At 39.6% G+C, this 20,476-nt stretch overlaps 1 protein-coding gene across 5 annotated transcripts in view; it reads left to right on the top strand.

Moving 5' to 3' along the window:
• The window catches only part of elavl4 (ELAV like neuron-specific RNA binding protein 4), a 74,907-nt gene that overhangs the window by 14,757 nt on the left and 39,674 nt on the right, over window positions 1-20,476 (top strand). For 3 of the 5 annotated variants that reach the window (XM_042006454.1, XM_042006453.1, XM_042006452.1), the window contains one exon: window positions 17,796-17,882. In XM_042006454.1, the coding sequence (XP_041862388.1) occupies window positions 17,796-17,882 (87 nt within the window). Of the gene's footprint in view, window positions 1-3,510; window positions 3,714-4,446; window positions 4,693-17,795; window positions 17,883-20,476 lie in introns of those variants that run through there. The other 2 variants (XM_042006456.1, XM_042006455.1) reach the window with 2 other exon arrangements.

Raw genomic sequence — 20,476 nt, 5'->3', positions numbered from 1 at the left:
GGGAGCACCACAGCCTGCAGTTAATCCATTAAGATCTGTGGCTGGGAGGAGTTTAAGGAAGCTGGGTGGAATGGAGGGCAGAATGAGTTCATGACAATAAGCCAGCTCTCTGCTATCAGAATTAGAAGCTTGGACACACAGGCTGAAAACACTTCCACAGTCACTGGTGTCAGGGCGTGACTCTTGAAATAAAGCGATCAGTATTTGTTTTTTTCAGCTTTTTTTTTTTTTTTTTTTTTGCTATACATCTGAGCACGCATATGTTTGTGTGTGTTTTCAATAAGTTCTGCTTGTGCGTGTTGGTATTTATGGATATGAGCCAGAGCCAGTAAGTGAGATGGGCTTTCACATTGCTGACAGTGTGGCTGGACCTCCTGGGCTATAGCCACAAAAGCTTTTAAACTTTCAGAATGATGCAAGAAAAAAAAAGAAATATTTATCTCCTCAAAAACTATTTAGCATCAGTCATCATCTAAAAGGCCAAAAAGTGCATCCAATCAACGCTATGCACTTTTTTTTTCATCCAAAGTCTGACAAAGTGGAAATGCCACTAAAACAGAAGTGCTTTTAATCATTAATCTTAATTACTTAATTAACATTTTTACATTTATTCGTTGCCATATTGCAACTGATGTGTGCGTAAGAAAAGATGCACACAGTGCAGCATCACATTGTGGATGCCTTTAATTGAATAGCTGAACCACTCCCTCTGTTTGTCCATACTTATTATAATACACAATGTGTTTTAGTTCATGTCAACAACATGGTTCTATCTTTGTGTCTGTATGTTGCAGTTACACACACTCCCAAACACAACACACTGGAAAGAACAGATGTGTTTATAGCTAATTTACTGAGCAGTGGTAGTAATTGTCATTGCTTTCTAAAATCGTAGTCCTGTGGAGCAATCTAGTGAAATGAGATGCCATGCAAGACAACTGTGAGAGACTATTTTCACTTTCAAATCACATTCTCATTTGGAGAAAAGGTTATTTGGATCCTATTACAGAAGAGGAAAACAACCGCAAAACACTGTCCATTATGAAATACAAAAATGATCACCCACTTTATGTTACTGTAAAAGCAGAGCACAAAGGACTGAAAATCAAAGAAAAAAACATGTTTTGTGAGTCAGTCACAACCAATATTCTGTTTGTTACTTAAGGGAGTTAAAAAACAACAATAAAAAAAACTGTTTGGCCAGGCTTATTGGAAGTTATGGGATGGATAATGACTCTTTGAGGGTCCAACACCAAAGTCAAACTCAAAGGTCAGAGCAGGGGGAGAAAAAATAGATGGAGGGCAGAGAGTTTGTTACCATTCAGCTGCAAATTTAGCTTTCCTCTTTCTCCAGCACAGGAGATAAAAAGGCACATGACAAAGGAAGAAAGGCAAAGATGCACCCCTGTTTTTAATCCATTTTCATTGTGTTTCATTATATGTTACACTCCCTCTGTTTGGTTATGGGAAGTACAAATGGTACTAACCTCAAGAGTGCAAGTACCAGCATATTTTATTCCATTTGAAACAAAAGGGGGCTTGTTCAGCCCTTCTTCCCCCATGTGTGTGTGTGTGTGTGTGTGTGTGCGTGTGTGTGTACATATACTACGAAGTCCTAATTGAGTGCATAGCAAGGATTCTCATTAGTATGTCAGGCACATGGTTCTGCTAGGCTAGGTAGCTAGATGTTGCTAACTAGACAGGTGGAGAGGTCATACATGAAGCAGAGAAACAGGGGACCTGTGGTTCAGTGCTGCCTTTTTGTCTGCCAGAATTTGCCTTTTCCATTTATTCCCTCTGGGTCTTTATTTGGGAGCTAATTTATGTACCCACAGTGTTGATTGTATGGTTAAAATGCAGTAGAAATAGATAGAAATGTGGGTTGCATGATTTGTAAAGTTGTCTTTGTATAATGCAAGATGTGTATAGTGGGAGCAAAGTTCACAATAGAAGATTTTGTTTGATGATTCATGTACACACCGGAGCCTTCAGCGATTTACTGAGTTACAGTGATGTGACGTGAATGGTTTACCTTGAGACTACAGCATCACTTTGCTGTTATACTCAAATTACTAAGAGATGTCAAAAAGTCTTTTAATCTTTAGAGTTCAACATGTCAGTCGGACAGTACATTTCTAACTGTAGATTAAATTTATTAATATTCTGTTTGATATACTTATTGTAGTTGATGCTGTTAGGTAATAGATACATTAATTAATTCCAAACTCCCAGAGAAAAAGACCAAATCATATTTCCTTTGTTTGTTTTAATAAATTCCTGTTATTGTGGGTTTTCAGCTGCTTGTATGATCTAAGTATGAAATAATACTAACATAACAGGGGATTTTACATCTACTGGCTTTCATACCCCCTAGTTTGTATTGTTTGATCCAGATATACTCTTACCTGGATATAGAAGATAAACCTACTTAGTGAATAGTTGGGTTACATGTACAGCTGAGGATTAGCTGAAACATAAAACAATATCCTGTTGATGTCCTCTTATTGTGTGAAACACAATAGAAAACTGTACTTCAGACCTGCTAATGTTTGGATCTCCTGTATGAGGATCTAAACAGTAATATCAAACGAGGAGATGCATTTATATCTGAGTGAACACTGTGTATTTGTATGTGCTATTTGTTAGGTTAAAGTAACATAAACCCCAGTGTATGCATATGTGTATTTTGGGTGTTTATGCATTTGTGTAAATGTAAGACAAGTACTGCTGTCTGCCAGGTAACTGTGATAAAGGAGGCAAGAGCTCCCTCTTCTTGTCTGCCTGAGATAGGGGACAGGTGGATGATATCAACATGAGGTGGGTTTGCTGCTGGGCACAATGAATTTGCCATTTAAATTATTATTTGTAAATAAACAGTTTGTACTACATGATATTATCTAGACTTAATAAAGTAAGTTGCAGCATCAGTAAATGCGATTTTCAAAGCATTTTGTAGGTAAATTTAAGATTGTGTGTCAGGCAAACAAATCATAGCCCTATATGAGTAGGTGCTGATGTTTTTTTTTTTGTTGTTGTTGTTTTTTCCTGCTGATGAGAAGGATACGTGCGTATTTATAAGCAAAGCAGCAATAACGAAGATAGTCCCCCACCAGCACAACCACCAACCCATCTTAATGACAAAGAAGGAACGTGGAGGCACGCGCCCATAAACTAAAAGCCTAGCATATGCTGATCCCGTGCATAATTGTCAGTCGTCGGACAGATAATTATGTGCATACACAAATATAAAAGCGTTTTAACTGCTCTCCCCGCAACCCGCGTCGTGGACCACAACGAGATTACCTCCTCTCATCCAGAAACGCACCGCCCCGTCCGCACCTGTTCAGCCAATGGGAAATCGCGCGCGAGGCGTTTGGACTTTCCATAATTGGCGTTTTTGGGAAAGAGGGTGTTCTCTCGACTTTTTTTTCTCCGGAGTGGGCTGCTTCTCTTTGTGCTTGTTTTGGCTGTGTGTGTGTGCTTTTTAAACTGAAGGCAAGTGTGTTTTTATTCAGTATAGCACGGGACAGGGCAGCGGGTCTTCCACAACCACACTTCAACTCGTTTTTTAGTTTTTGGCTCTTTTCACCGCCTTCCCGGCTCATTAATCATTTCCAGCACGCCGCTGATTCCCCTCGCTGACTTCACCGCCCCCCCTTTTTTTGTACCTTTACAGTCCGTACAGCCAACAGCTCATCACAAGAATGGTCATGGTGAGTATTATCGTAAAAGAAGCATAACCTATTATTTATACTTAATTATGTTATTCTTAAAATAGTTCAAAGACGTGTTTGGATATGTAATTTTCTGTGTGACTCCAAATCATGCAAGCAGCGTTTGTTTTATGAAAAATTCTGATGGATTTTTTTATTTTATTTTACTATCGAAATTATTAAAAATTGTGCAATATTTTTTTTTATTGACTTTTACATATGTAAAAAAAAAAGCCTTGTTTATGCGTTGAAAAGTCTTCATAGATACTCTATACATACTCGTGTAATGTACAGAGGATTTAACATGTACACGGTAATAGCTCATTTATATACACTGTGCCGCGCAGGCATCCTATTACCATAACGCCCGAGGCTGCAATCACTCCGCTTCGTGCTGCTCTGCCCCGGCTCACTCAAGCACAGACTTCAGCCGCGATTGATTGCTTTGCTGGGATTCAGAAAGCCTTTTCTCTGCCAAATCAGCCAGAGGTTGGCGTGTGCCGACTAGGGCTCGGAGCCAGCCAGAGAGTGAATGTGTTAACACCGAGGGAGGGGAGGTGAGGCTAAGAGCTGACAGGCAAACCAAGAAGCCAATCACAGATTCTAAAAAACATCGCGTGGGCGGGTTTTGACCTTCCAGCTGAGTATGAGACTGGGCGGGTGGTTACGGGTGGGGGGGAAGAGAGAGAACCTTGCGGCAGCCCAGCTCTCTCATCCAGACTCATCATTCTCCTCACAGCATCTGTGGAAGAAGGCGATGTTTCCTCCGAACACCTCTACTGCGCAGTTCTCTAGTCTCAGCTAAGAGTCAGAAAGAAAAAGAATTAGGAGAGAGTGTCAGAGAAGACTGAGACAGGGAGAGTTAGACTGAGTCAGAGGATTTCTTTTCTGAGGCGTTGGTGTAGCTGTTGTGTGAGGAGTGAGGAAACGTGAGACAACGGCCGGCTTCTCCCAAATGGAGTGGAATGGGTTTAAGATGGTAAGGAAGGCTACAAGCAGCCTGCCACTATATGTCGCTTCATTTTCAGCATTCTTTAGGGGCTAGAGCAGGCAGTATTTGTACCCACAGTCGGTTTTCGTTACACTTTGATTTCACAAGCAGTGCAGTGATGCTTTTAAACTATTTCATGTGCAGAATGTTAAGTTCTTTCTTTCAGGGAAGAAGATTATAGCAGGGGGCTAGACTGAGGATTTGAGGGCAGAATAAGAAATGGGGGAAGACAGGGACAGGGCCAGATACTACTCTAAAAGATGTGTGAAAGCAGGAGTGGAGGTAAGAAAAAATGGTGTGGGGAACACACAGGGCCCTCCCCTTTTCTTGCCGTGGCACTACTCTAGGATATTTACCTTTTTAGAATTCTGCTGCAGAGTTGGATTGCACATAGGAGATGCTGAATGTATCATGGCATGTTACAGGAAGTGCCTGTAAAGTAGTGCATGTAAGTTACATGAGTAGATGTGCCACTAAATAAAGCCACCTGTGTACACACTCTGATTTGTTGTCCATGTGATGTGCCATAGGAGAAAAGGAGGTATGCTTGAGTTTTGCACATCCCTGGATGACAATAAATTTGATAATGCTGTGCATGCTCTGATTCTTAAGTCCTATTTTCCTTACTGATATATCAAGGTGTGTGTATGGTCACTGGAGTGACAGCAGAAGAGCTGTGATTTTAAGCTAAGTGTTCTTCTCCCTCCACCATTACATCCATTTATCCATTCATTCTTCACATCCAAGTGACTGAGTGAGTAGATGACTAATAAAACTAGCAGCCATTTTATCCACCCATCACTTTCACCTGTCATAGACAATACGACAGGGTCATGTTTCATTGCTAATATCATTCTGAACAGATTCAGTGATATTATTTTGCCTCCATTTGTTTCCTCGCCATCCTCAACCAGGACTGACTCACTTTTGTTTTAGCATTAGGAATAAAGGAAGCTTTATGTATTTGACAGAAATGCTTAATTCCTCCATCTGTTTTTAATCAGGTGGCATTAGAATGTTTATTGAAACAGAAGGGATTCCTCTGTTTGTTGACGTGGCTAGTGGCTCTATCATCTAGAACGAGCTTTAGGACCAAAGCGTTGTGTCAGCAGAGGTGTAAAAACCTATCAGGGGTATAAGACAGATAAGGCCAGAGGAAGGCTTTGTATCATAGTCTATCTGCACAGTTTGAAAAAAATTGACATGCAAGCAGAATGAAAAGGAACAGTGGGTAAGCAAGTGAAAAAGTTGAGTGCTCATCAGTATTAAATGTATTTGATGAGTGTACACCATAAAGCCTCCTGATGGGAACCAATAGGGGACCTGATCTAGATACAGTCCATCATTTCACACACACACAAACACACACACACACACATATATATACATATATGTATATATATATTTACTGTTTACACAAATGCACAGTGACTCTTTTACCCTCAGGCAGAACACCACGTGCTCCAAGGTTACACATCAATGCTAATAGGGTGGGGTGTGTTAGGAATTTATTAGCTACAGTGCACCAGCCCTTTGCTGAGTGATTTAAACGTAAATGAAGATCAAACGAACATGAGATAAAGCTGCAGTTGATGCTCATGTGTGTGGTTCTCTTGTAACTATAGGTGTGAAGAGAAATAAAGACCATGTAGAGAAAACAAAGAATAAAAAAGGATGATGAGCTTAAGCCATTTCCTACAATTAAATTACCTGACACCTGTTATGTATTTTGTTTGTGTAGTTTATTCCAACATGTGTGTGTCAAAGGAGCTGCTGATGTGTGTCCAGATGCAGAGTGACATGGTTAACAAGAAGCTGATTAAACACCAAGTTAATGCATAAAGTGAATGAAAGAGAAAGGGAGATATGTGAATTGGTTCAGGCAGATGAACAGTTGCCTCCTAATCGTCACTATTCTGTCCTCATTGACTCTCTGCGGTTTACTTGAGGTATTTTACATAAGGCATGTAATCAGTCAAACCATTTTTTATTTTATTTATTTTGTTTTGTTTTCTTTTGTTTAATTTGACTATCATATTCAGTATTTTTATTTGGTGCATTGGCCTGGAGGTAGCTGCACTAAAATATATTATAAACTGCACTTGAAGAAAATGTCTCAAACTTGGAGCTTGTAAAATTGTTCCAAAACCCCTCTTTTTATTCTGGCTTTGTGTTGGCTAATTGTGGCATAATTCTGTCAATAAACAAGTCACAGTGTGTACTTTGTGATTTTTAGATATTGACAGGTCTACATGGTACTTTTAGAAGTCAGACTGCCGTTAGTGCTGCCATTATACTATCACCCCTAAGTACAGATATTTTACATGGTCAACATTCATAATTAACACAGTGTAACTGTAATTATAACATAACTTGACATTTTTCTTTTTATTCTAACATTTTATTTTCTATTTTAACAAACAAGGCCTTATATAATAAAACTAGCTTACTAACAAACTAAGGCTAATCACTCGGACCAGTGCTCTGCTTTGATATTAATCTCAGAGTAGAAAAAGCTGCTTTGTTCTTCCTTTAAGTCCCTGTCATTTACCAAGTACACTTTATTTACTTTTAGAAGGAATTTTGAAACGCTGTACGGCTAACTTGATGGTCTGTGATTGCCAGCAGTGGAGGCAAATAATGTCCTTTGTTTGCTTTTTGTAGCTGAGTATTTATTGTTCTTCAGCACGTTAATATGCTATAATGACTTTCATAAAGTATACTTTAGACAAGGACAAGTGGTAAACACTGGTGCAGCAAAGGGCCTTTAGCAATCTTATGCTTTATGTTAAGAAGCCATAGTCAGTTTTTTTTTTTTGTTTGTTTTATGTAATGGTCACATTGTGTGTAGTAGTTGTTACTGTGTATGTGCCGTAATTGTCTATGTTGGCAGTTTTTTTTAGACACAGAACAAAACAACTAGCGCTAACACATAAAGGCACTCATCAGTCAGCTATCAATTCACTGCAGCGACTTTGAGCACAGACTGTAAAGAGGTTTAAAGTGGATTAAAAGATAGAGGTGATAATGATATGTGAGCCAGAGACATGACTCTAAGGTCATTTAGTTGGATTACATATGTAATGTGAATTAGGAACTCCTTCAGGAGAGTATATAACCTTTTTAGGGGTTTTCAAATCAACATTATGACACTATGAATCTTTAAAAATGAAAAATACAACCTACTTAATCCACAGTAATATGTATAGATATATTATTTATCACATATTAATTTCTAATTAGGAATGACTGCTGTTAAAAAAATATAGATTTTTTGTTTAATGTAAAATAATTAAGATTGACCAAGATGTCTCAAGACAGGAGGTTTTCCCACCGTTTCAGCATGTTTTATGAGTTTGTTATGTCTTTCTGTGTTTTTATTGGTGCAATGCCCATATAGATAAAGCAAAATATTTATTGTCTTTAAATGTCTTTTCCACTTTCCTTTCAACAAAAGCTAGATGGAAGCATTTAATGAGCCAAAAGCCTGTTTAAATAAGAAGCTGCTGTAGGAATCTCTGTCCCAATTAGCATGCTTTGGTTTTTAAATATTCCTTTTGTGTGAAGCCTAAACACACATGAAGACTCACAAAATGGTTACGTTAAAAATTTAATAGGCTTCCACAGTGATTTCCTTCATTTATTTAAAATGTTTTTTTCCTCCCTCTCTTTTTAAAAAGCTAGAAATCTGAGAAGCACGCTGAGGCATTCTGCTGCGAGGGGAGCAGCATTCACAAATACTAGACCTAATTCCTTTGGCAGCAGCTCAAACTGCTACAGACAGACACATAATCAGCTGGGGAGTATTAACGCCTCAGCCCACTAGCAAACACAGGACCGAGCCCTTGTTGTGCATCGCTGCTTTTCAGAATGAATATCCCGATGGAAAATACAGTGGAAGGAAAGAGGGATTCATGTGTATATAGCTCTTTGTTCAGTCAAATATATGGAATAAGAGAGGAGCACTAGCTTTGCTACTTTACTCCTCACTCTTTGCAATCCACTCTCTTCTTCTATCTGTCTTTCACTCCCTCTTGTTCCCTCTGTCTCTCATCCCCCTCTGTACTCTGTGTGTTATGGTATTCACACAGATGTTTGGATTTGACTGGCAGTTTCTCCTGAGATGTGCACAAGCGGCTGACTCGTCTCATCTGCATTTTGCATCCCAGGAAAAAGGGAACAGAAAGCAGCGGAGAGCATCAGCAGGCAGACTGGCTATGTGTACGCGTGTGTGCGCATTGCCTGTTGTTTGGCTTCAGCAGCTTAACCGGCCCCGCGCTATTGCTGTATGATGTTTAAAGGATGTTTCAAGGTCACGCTTTTGACAGGCCCCTCTGCCTCTGACAAATTAAACATTCATACATTTCTGTTGCGGGATAAATTATGAATTGAACATGAAACTGAACATACCACAAAATGGCACTGTTGTGGTTGGTAATAGAGGCATTTAATCTTACAAACATGGCATCTCTCACAGCGTCAGTGAGCTGTAGGTGTGCAGCAACTCAGGCTGAATCTGTGTTGCAAATATTGGCAAATATTTCATGTCATTTATTGATGGACCAAATGGATGATTTACCATGTTTAAAGTTCAGTTTAGTGATTAACTACAACCTCAATTCATGAACTCAGACTGATGTGGTTTTGCGACAGCCATGTTGGAGAACTGGAAGGACAAAACAGTGATCGGTTGAAGTTTTTGACTTTGAAAGATGCTTCATCAAATCACCTGTTGAGTGTAACAGTTCATCTTTCGATCTACATCGATACATCAGTTCAGGGATCAGTAAGCCAATCCAAACTGGAAATATCAGACGTCAATACTTTAAATCAGCAATTTAATAAAATGCATGGAATTATTTACATTTTTTTTTTTGTTGTTTGTTTAAACAAAAAGAACTTCTTTTTCTAGTTTGATGCAGATACCGAAAGATGTGTTGTGTAATTATGATAAAGTCAGACTGTACTACCTTGGTTATCGTAAGTAAGTTCTAAAAAAAAAATATATATATAAAAATTTAGATATTTTAGTTACTTTTTGTAATTTCATTTGACCAAAAGTGGTTATAATAATCAGTTTGTAATATCATTTCATATCAATTACTGGATTCTGAATCAAACTGAACCAAAATCTTATTGTGGCCGAAATATCATTGAAACATTATCCATTGAACTGATGTAATATCATATTGTGATTTACATCCCTGCTATTAGATATTCTTTTTTTTCTAAATGCTTTATCAGAAGCTTTTGTTAGAGGGCTTTCTTGGTGGTTCTGTGATATAAGTCATCTGACATGTCATGTTGATGATAATATACTGTGGCCCAAACGTTAAGATCTAAATATGCAGAGGATCAACAATGATCAGAATTTTTTTAAATTTATTTCCACCATAGTGCAGCCTTTTCTCACAAAGAAGAATAGGTTTTGTACACTAATTGATTTTATGTGTTATTACCATTTTTTTGTGTGTGTGTTTTTGCACAACATTTTACATTATGTAAATTGACAGGGTGTAACGAGGCCAGCAACTTAACCCTAACCCAAAACATTTGGTGTGTTATTTTGATGGCATAAAATGATTACCCAAAAGCAGAAAATGTAAATAAATGTGTATAAAATGCTGATTATATTAGCATGAGATCATGTTGGCCTGGGAAACACAAGTTCTCCCATTTGGGACCATCATTTTTGCTCTTTTATTTAGAATTTCCTTTCTTCATTTGGTGTATGGCAAAATTCAGACAACAAAACCACTTGTTTAGGTTTAGGAAAACATCATAGTTTGGAATAGAATAGATCATTTAAACTCTGATTTTTAAATTAATAAGGTGATAAGTTCCATAATGTCTAACAAAATTATTTTAAAATAAAACAACAACACAAAAAAGCAGACATCTAAGCATGGGGTCTAAAATGGCTCTAGCGGGGATCTGGAAGGTTAATTTGTCAGTCAGTTTTAGTCAATGACTCAAAAAGATACGGGTCACAGGGTATAAATATTGTAATGCTTGAGCTGACACAGTTTAAAAGGGAAATTTGCTGTATCTTCTCATGCATACAGAAAATTCATGAGGAGGTAGTTAATAGAGTATTTTCGCTTGTCAGTCAGATGTTTGGCTTGCCTTTTTGATTTGGTACATATTAAACCAGAGATGGTTTCTCAGCTAAGTCCCAGTTGCCAGACAACAGGTATTTCTGATAATGGTAATGTTTATCCTAAAAAGGAATATGAATCATCACAGTCAATGCATCACAGTCAATGCATATTCCCTTCCAGTAGTGAAGAATGCTTTCCTTCCTACACAGTATTGCCAGATGGAAATGCAGGGAAAGTGATATGCAATCCTTATCAAGCCAGATAAACACCACTAGCAGGTATGATCAGCACCTGTCAAGTTGATATTGGGGGCAAAGAGAGAAAAGACGGAGAATAAGAAAATGGTAACATTGGAGAGAGTTGTGCTATTTCATAGATGCACGTATCTTCTGCACATGCTGTCAGACTCAAAGACTGTTGTAGAATTTTTTATAGCAATCAACCGCCACCTTATCGAAGCTGTCTCCTTGGCATGCAATACACTATATGAACAGAGATAGCCTCCTGTGGGCATTTTCAATTACTCTGCACGATACAGCAGTAGGGGGGATTTATCTGCTCATTTGAATGCGCACCACACTTAATGGTTTTGCTGGTGTGCCGCAGGTCTCGGCCGTTAGCTGTGCTGTTATACAACGTACTGAAGGCTTTTGTGTCTCACTCTCCTGCTCCTGCAGTAGAAGCCATATTTTGTTGAAAATATCACCTCAGTCTAACTTAACATGAAAGTTAAACTTCAAATTGACTGTAATGACAATTCCAAGGCAGCTATTTTAATGTGACTGAACTAGTAAGCTCAAGACAGGTGTTTGTGGGTACCTGATTTGTGCACACTGGAACTGATGTCACTTGATAGTCATATTATATCAATGTTAATTTTATACCATGTGGCATTATGGCATTGTTTTATGTGTATGCCTTTAATATTTACACAGGTCTGTAGTGTGCCATCAGTTATGTGACGGATGTATGCAGCCGGAGGTCCCCAAACATGATGGGTAGAGTTGTTAATGTGTTCATGGCAGAAGAAAGACTCATGCAAGAGAACAGTCGGACATGCATTAGATTACACAACATGCCAAAGCCTAAATAAGGACGCAAGGCCTGTTGTGTGAAGAGATGACTGAGACACTTTGATATTTCATCATGTAACTCAGCAGAAGATTTGCCAAGTGATTTGTCAGAAGATGGGTGTAAAGTTACAGCTTGTTCCTCTATCATGCATTTGCCTCCTCTGCAGCTACATGTAGATTTGAGTTATTCATTGCCTTCATCAAACTGTTAAGTCATTAAGACAAATTATGGACAGCTGTCCTTTTCCCTTGCATCTATTTGATTATGTGAGGTCCAGTTTAGAAGCAAATCAATAACCGGATTAAACAGACACATGTGTACACACGAGGACATCCAATCACACAGCACCCAAGGCTGTAAAATGAATTCTACCGTACAATGGTAAGTTGGTGTCTATGTGATTTAGCTCTATGCCTTTGTTACAAGGCAGACACACATGCGCACACATATACACACAGAGGCACTCACAAGTAGACTGAGATGCTGCTGATGGGAAAACAGTGATTTGATTAGGTAGAGCTCTGCCTCTGCTTAGTGTTCCTCCCTTGCTCTCATTCTCCAAGGAAGTGCTGTGCTGTAGGGTTTGTTCTTGTCGTATACCTGCAGGCTGTTTATAGCTTTTTAAATACCTGTTCAACAAAGCCAATATGACCACCTCTAGCCTCAAACTAATTTTAATTCGAGCTCTTGCTTTGAATTATAGTGAAAATTGAGTTCTCTCAGAGGGGTTTACATGTTTTTCACTTTGCTGTTCTCGTCTTAGGGAAGGCTTCTTTAGCCAGCTAGCAAACATGCATATCTGCAGCTTGTAACAATGCTGAATTGCTGAATTTCTGACCCAACACATGCAGGTGGGCACAGTAACAGGTATGCAGTTGAGTTGTGGGGCTGAATATGTTTGTGCATGGTTGAATATGTTTGTCTATGTACTGTATGCACAAGTGTGTCTTACTGTATTTTGCTAAAGATAGGAGGCAGCTTCTCTATTATGGCTGGTTGCCTGCACAGGTGTGCAGCCACATTTACCTGCCAGCTACTCCTGGAGGCGATGTCCTCGCTCATGACACATGGTGCTGACTCAGTTGGATCAGCTTGCCTCGCCTTCTCAGTGCCTCACTTTGTGTTTTTTGCATCCTCTAGCCTCTGTCCCAGCACTGCTAAAAGCAACCTCAGCTCAACATAGAAACCAGCCCCAGACAAAAGTGGAAACCATAATCTGAAATACAATACAAAGTGGTGCAGGTCTGTGTCATCACTCTGTGAACTCTATGTGTCCTTTATAGTTTATTCATTTTAAGGACAGTTACAGTAATTTTACCCAAATCTGAATAAAGTGAGCTAGATACTTCCATTTGACACCACATAGCACCTGTGATGTAGGCCCTTTTTTTATCTGCTTTCTTTTTCATTGCGTCTTTTCTCCCCTATACCATTCACAAGAACAAAATTATACTTACTAAAAAATCCACTCATTCTAGATACAATCTCTATAACCACATTTAAATTTATTTAAGAATGGAAATGCAGGGAATGAGACAATGATTAAGTCTCCTTAATCCACCAAAATGTCTTACTTAAGTGCCTCCACTGATCCCTCCCATCCGTCACAACAAAGGATTACAGCAGGACAGGCGTGCAGCTGAGATGCATCGTTCTGATTTGACTGAACCGCAAGTCGAGATGCTGTAGGGGCTGTGAGTGAGAAAAAAAGGCTGGCAAGCTGTTGATGGGGATTTGATGTTGTTGGAGGCAAGGGATGGCGCCGTATTGCCTTGCAGCTGACAGTTGGATTGAGAAATAGGGGTCAGGGGCATAGAGGGAGTGACTGCTATTGGCACAGCAGTGGAACTAGAGGAACTGTGATGGGGACCGAAGAGGCTCGGCCGGGGCTGGGGCTAAGGGACAGGGACTTGGGCTGACAGGCAAGGCCAGGCCTTCAATTCCAAGGCCCAGTCCCTTGTGCTCCAGGCTTCAGCCAAACAGCTAGGCAGGTGTCCAGCTGATCTCACACTCCCACAAGGGAGGAACTGCAGAGCACCAGTCACTGGAGCTGCACAAATTGAAGTGTCATCTCTAGAGTCAAGATGCTCACCAATTTTCTGCATGCGTTGGTGCAGAGTTGGGATTCAGCCAGTGGACAAATGGCTCCAGTTCCGCCTACAGTTTGGCTGAGCAAAGGAGACAGTGGTGTGTTTGTGTGTCTGTGTGTGTGGGACAGAGAGAATGTGACTCTACTGTACATATAGAGTACTGCAGGTTATTGTACTTGAAAGATGATCTGTTTTTTGACAGCCCACAGAGCTGCATAAAATATATTTTGTGAAAAGGTTTAGATAAAATAAGTAAATTTTAATAGAGTAGAGCGAGTTACATAACATCACTTTTGAACATTTAAATGCAATTGCATTTTTTTTCTTTTTACCCTGTAATTTACCTTTGATAAAAAGTAAGTTTAAACATCAGACATCTACAATTCACAAAAAAAAAAAAAAAAAATCCAAATTTTGTGATTATATTATTTCCTGTTTGGTTTACCCTGTGGGATTTGCCCCACCCTGTCATCTCCTGACCTCTGACCTTACACAACATGCGCCGATTAACCAGAGGCTGTGTGGAAGTGTGTGGGAAAGCTGCATCGATCTCACCAAAGACTGAAACATCACAAAAGAGAAAGAAGGGGTGGGTGGGTGTGTGTTTCTGTACTTGTGTGCGTGTGTGTGTGTGTGTGTGTGGGGGGGGGGGGTCACGCCAAAGTTAAATGAAAAATTGCTTACACACACACCTCTTACGGTCTGGAACATTTATTATTCTGAGTCACGGAGAGAAAAAAAGTGGAGAAGGATAGAAGAAGAGAGGAATCCATTTGGTAAAGTAGATGCAGATCGATTAGACTGGAGGCAGGCAGGCCAGAGTGCATCAGAGGAAGGTGTGTGTGTGTGTGTGTGTTGGTGAGGATCTGTAATGTGTCTGCGTGTCTACTTGCGTGCATGAAGTGTCCCAGATTACTTTCCCTGATTGATCCAGCCCAGCATCCGTCTGACCTGCAGAACATTTCACAGCTCAGGAGAGGCTGGTGAAGGTGGAGAGATGGTAAGAGGGAGATGGCCAGGAAGAAAGGCACAGGAGAGAGAAAAATAAAAATCAATATCTCAGAGAGCATTACACGGAACTTGACTGGCCAAGAAGCTGAGATAGTAAAGTCGTATTAATCTCTTTGTGTCTCAGTCGGTTTGATACAATTCAGTTTCACTTTGTGGGACTAAAGGGGAGTTTAGAGTCAGCTCTGTGGTAGCAAGAAGGAGGACTCATTGATTATCAATATCTCAGCAGCTGACGATAAATGCAGGATCAGACAATGTTTTCTGTGAGATTAACTTTACCTCATCCAACCATTTAAAAAAATCACAAGATGATTTTGAAAAAAAATAAGGCAGAAGAAAAGTGCAAGAAGTAAAACTAGATGGTGAGGCCGAGTCTGACAAGTCAGATGGTTGTGTGCTGGCTCCATTTTCTAGCTGCCAGGCAGTGGGTCTATCAGTGGAGGGATCCTGCAGCACACTGTCTACTCTGCAGTCTCTACAGCCTCCATCTATCCTGGCCAAGTCAGGGTGAATTGATTGTCTAAGCTCTGTAAGGAAAGGGGCAGGGAAACTTGCACCAGCCCAGCAATAATAAAGTGGCCTTTTTATTGGCTTAAAGCAGAAGTGGAGTGATAAGGATGAAAATGCTTGAAAGAAAGACAAAAACTTCCTAGTCGTGTAAATTTTCTGGCTGTTGAGGAAGAAAATGTGGTAGCCCTTGATGCAGATGCAGTTAATCTTTTGTCTCTTATACTTTCCAACATTAGAGAACAGCAAATGTATACTCTTCTTTGTTGCACATCCCATTTTAACTGCAGCACCCAGATACCACTGGCCAAGAGCCCAAGGAGACAGGAAGCACTTTTGTGGCATCAAATATTAATGGTGTTATAGAGTGTATTGATTATATAATAACTTTTCCCAGCATCTTAGAGCTGACCGAAATGTATTCTCTGAATAATTGAAAATGTATCCATGAGCGGTTTTCATCTCAATGGTTGGTGAATGTAATTGCACTGCACCCTTATCCCAGTGTTATTTGAGATTTTATTAGAAGACGTGCATGTGTGTGTTCATGTGATAAACACGAGGAAAGCAAAGATATATATATAGATATGTATATAGGTATATAAGATTAAGCTGTATGTGTGTGTGTGTGGCCCCTGCTACTGTGTTTATTTTATTGAATGGTTGAGCATTGATTGAACGATGTTTCAAAAATGAGATGCACGCACTAAAAAGTCACACCTAAGAAATGTAAGATTCATTTTGCCACCATTTTTCTTCCTTGCATTGCGTTAGATGTTGAAGACTCATTGAGACTCATATACATCTGCTTTCTGCTTCTCACATTTTTATCACCACATTTTGCACATGCTACGAAAACACTGCACTGTCTGCTTTCTTCGGCACGCCATCCACTTCCACAACGACACAGTATGCAAAATGATGGCTTTGAAGAATGGGTGAAAGATGATTTTGATGTTTCACCTCTGTCTAACATTTCCTTTTTTCAGGGCAGCTTTTCAACTTTACATTTAATGGATGGGACAAATCTTATTATGCAGACAATACACACTACTATATACTCCCTAAATAAGATGAATGTTGTTATTGATGCAGTGTTTTTCAATTTTGACTAGTCTGGACATCTTATTTGTCCATGGCACTGCTCTCTTTTGATTCTTTCTAAATAAACTTATGTTTTTAGCACTGATAACAGCTTGAAAATATTATTGAAATTTAAACCAATTATAATGTTTTTAAGCTTTTTGTCCCAGTCAGATTTATATATTTACCTAAGCATTATGAAGCAGTAACCCTTTGATCTCACCATACTAAAACAAACTGTGGCTCAAACGAGTTTTCTATATGATAAAACCCCCAAAAATCTCAATATTTACCTCTACCTGTCAACGAAGAGAAACTATATGCCTTGTCTTGCCTTCAACCTTGACCTCTAGCTCCTCAGTGTCTTCTTTATTCCCCTTCAAGCTGACAGTTCACTCTCATTTAGACCTCCATTATGCATTCCTGCCTTAGTTTACAAGACACATTGACAACAGAACATGTACAGGCTCTGTCTCTCTTTCCCACCTCTGCCTCTCCCTTCCTTTGAACAATTGGAAGTGTCTTCCCCATTACTCAGCCCTTGCCTTTTATTCTTCCTCCCAACTGATCTCTCACTCCAGCTCCTCATCTCCCTGACGGAGTGAATGAAGGCAGAGGTCATACCTCCTCTCTTCCTCCCCTCCTGCTAAATTGGCTGTTGTAGCGTCAGTAGATGGCTGCAGGCATTTAAGCCCCCTGCTCTGGAGAGCCAGCAAACAGACTTCCTGCTCATTTGTGGCATTTCTTTCTTTTCAACCAGAGGCGTGTTTACCCACAGAGAGCATGAGGGAAACCCTCATTATAAACCCTGCCAAGGTCATTGCAGTGACCTCACTAATCTGCCAGCTTCGATACACATTCAGTTTTCCTCTTTTGACTAAAGATTTGCTTAAAAACAAAACAAAACAAAAAATAAATAAATAAATAATAACAATAATAATAATAATAATATTTAATAATACAATGTGATATCTTTATGTTACCAACCCTGCAACAACCCCCCCACCCCCCAAACAAAAAAACTCCTGAGCCACCTATGCTTGTTTTAGTTTTACTGGTGGTGTCTGCAAAGGTGTAACTGCATTTTTCTAGCAAGCTGCCATTTTCCTCAACACCCTCAATCCCTCCACTCCCCAAATCCCACCACAACTCTAACCTTGCAAAGTGAGTGTATGATGCTGACGGCGGGCTGTGCATCCCTCCCTCCCTGTGCTCTGCTCCATAGGGGTCGACAGAGACACAGTGGCGTCAGGCAGAGCTCCCGCAGCTCCAGGGCTGGGCAGAGAAGGGATTGCTGACACAGCCAAAGATGGTAAGGAGACTACAGCTGCCAAATGGATGGCCCAGCCATTTTACACACCCATGAAGTAATATGATCTGATATTGTACTGTGTTTACATAAAAACGCACTGGTTGGTGATGCTGCTGACAAAGACAATCGGAACAGGAGCAGAGATTGATGGGTGGACCATAGGCGGAGGGCAGCAGGGAGGATTGGGTGAAGCAGCCTGCAGATATGAGCGAACTAACTTGTACATCACTTGCAGATATTTGAGAAATTCAGTTAGATGTGTGCACTCATCTGTCTGGGATTTTTATGTATGCGTACAGATTTTGCTTTAGTTTTCACAATTTATCAGGCACAAGTCTGTTGCACTTTCCAGCTGTGGACATGTACTCATCTGAAGACAATCAGAGATTCACCTAAGTTGCTAACTTGCTTTCAATTCTCTTTGTCTTTGGCATCAGGTATACCCTTTTAATCCTTGTCTGCAGGGATATGCAAAAATAAGTTTCTCCCATGCACTTTGCTTTATAGCTTTAATTAAACCACAACTGCAGCCTCAATGTTTGAAACAATTTATTGTATGTTTCTGAAGATGCTAGCTTCAAGAATTACCACTACATATTGGCACTTTTTATTTGGATTATTATCAAACATCCTCCAACATTTGTATAATATTTTTCCAACAACTATATACTTTGTATTTGTTTTACTTTTAACCAAAAGCATGTGCTGGCCGTTCTACAAACACAGATTGAATTTTAACTCTAGAGACTAAGTGCCAAAGAGATGCTATGTGTTGTACCGAGTCAGCGGGACTTGCAGTGACTTCTGTCCTCAGCACCAGGCTCCACAGTGGGAGGGAAGGGGCAGCCAGAGTGTTCCCAACCAACATGAAGTGGACCACTGAGCAGCACGAATGCTGGTGGGCAGGGACAAGAGGAATAGAACTGGCATCTGAGACTCGGCAGGTCCCTGTTAATTAGAGGCAGCCATTTTGGTGTAAAAACTTCTCAGAATACATCCCATGGAGCTGAAAGCCTCTCTGACAGAATGGAGCCCAGCAGGGAATGTAAACAGATTTAATAAGGCCCTCTCCAATCAACTCTGTTATGGCTACAGTAGATGCTATTCTCTCCTCCCTCTTCACTCTTCGTTCGTCTTTCTCAGCCTGTCTCGGTATCTCTGTTGTGGTGGAGTGGTGAGTGAGCAGGGAAGGATACTGTCAAAAGAACAATTTGCATGCAGCTCTCATCTTGAGAGCTTTTCGACATCTCCCTGTCTGTTTGTTTTCTGCTGTGGGCTTGGGCCATTGTTCTCTCTCTGTATGCGTGAGCCTTTTGACTGTGCGCTCGTCTTCTCTCTGCAGATGCCACAGACTGTGAATAAATGGAAGAGTGTGTGTGCATCTGTGTGTGTGCTTTAAATGAGACGATGGATGCAGATTCAACACTGGTATTTGTTTGGTGCTGCCCCTAAACACTTAACTGCAGAAAAAAAAAACAGAATTACAGACGATTTTAAAATTTCTTCTAAACTCAGGGAGTAGATGTTTTAACTCCAGGTATGCTAACATTTAACAATGCTTGTGCAGTTATTAGGGGGAGGAGATAAACATAGTTTTGCATATTTAAATCAGGACCTTTTTCATTTTTCATTGTAGTATTTGTGAATTTTAAAAATGTACTATTGACTTTTTTAGCTTAGCTAGCATATTACACTATAACATGTGCACATAATTTACATTATTTGATCGTACAGTGTCATGGTTATTGACATATTATTGGTGGGTATTTGTGAAACAGTTCTCTACTGTTCCATTTATTGTCAAGTGTAAATAGATCAAAGTAAGATGATTAAAGCCAAGAAGTACACGCATTGTAAATGTCTAAATTTATTTTAAAAACTATTTCTGGACTAACTGGGAAATTTTTAAATTAATCTTTGAGTTATATTATTAGAACACTGGCCCTGTCTTTTGATAATCCAGAAATAGAGTGAAAAAGGACTTGTGTGTCGTTTCTCCTTTGCTAAAACCAGCCCTGCTTCCAAGTGCAGCTTGTCTCCATGTACTTAAGAACAGTTAAAAATAGACCGAAAGCTGGATGGTTAAACAGGAGAAAGAAGAGCTTCGAGTGATGAAATAAAAGATTAAAAATGTTATTCAAGCAGATCAGAAAATGTTTGTGTCTTGATATGGGTGTCAGCTGATTAGGTCAGTAAACTACTTTTACCCCACAAGTAAGTCATAAGACTGGCTCAAATTGACACAGACAAACCTTTTTTTTCTAGATTAATTTTTCATCACTTTTTTTACAGAATCATCGTAGCTACTTTTATTAAAACCGTTTAGTACACTGTACACACAAATAAATAAGTAAATACTGTCTCTTTTTTTCTGGTTCACCCTCCATCATTAAGTGATGCAGATTAGTTGTTTCCACTCTTTCCCCTGGCAAACCAATAATCCACCCACCCTGAACACACACAAACACTCTACTTGCGCACAAGTTTTTCATTTGATCAAATAAATATTTGCTATGCAAATGTCTAGGTAATCTCTCTTTAAATTTGGCTTTTGCTATAGAGTACATTTCACTCAGAATCAGCGTTAGCATTAA

Source organism: Melanotaenia boesemani, chromosome 14 (assembly GCF_017639745.1).
Source record: "Melanotaenia boesemani isolate fMelBoe1 chromosome 14, fMelBoe1.pri, whole genome shotgun sequence".
Classification (NCBI taxonomy): Eukaryota; Metazoa; Chordata; class Actinopteri; order Atheriniformes; family Melanotaeniidae; genus Melanotaenia; species Melanotaenia boesemani.
The sequence above is the reverse complement of the archived record's forward strand: the minus strand, read 5'-3'. Positions and strand labels throughout refer to the sequence as shown.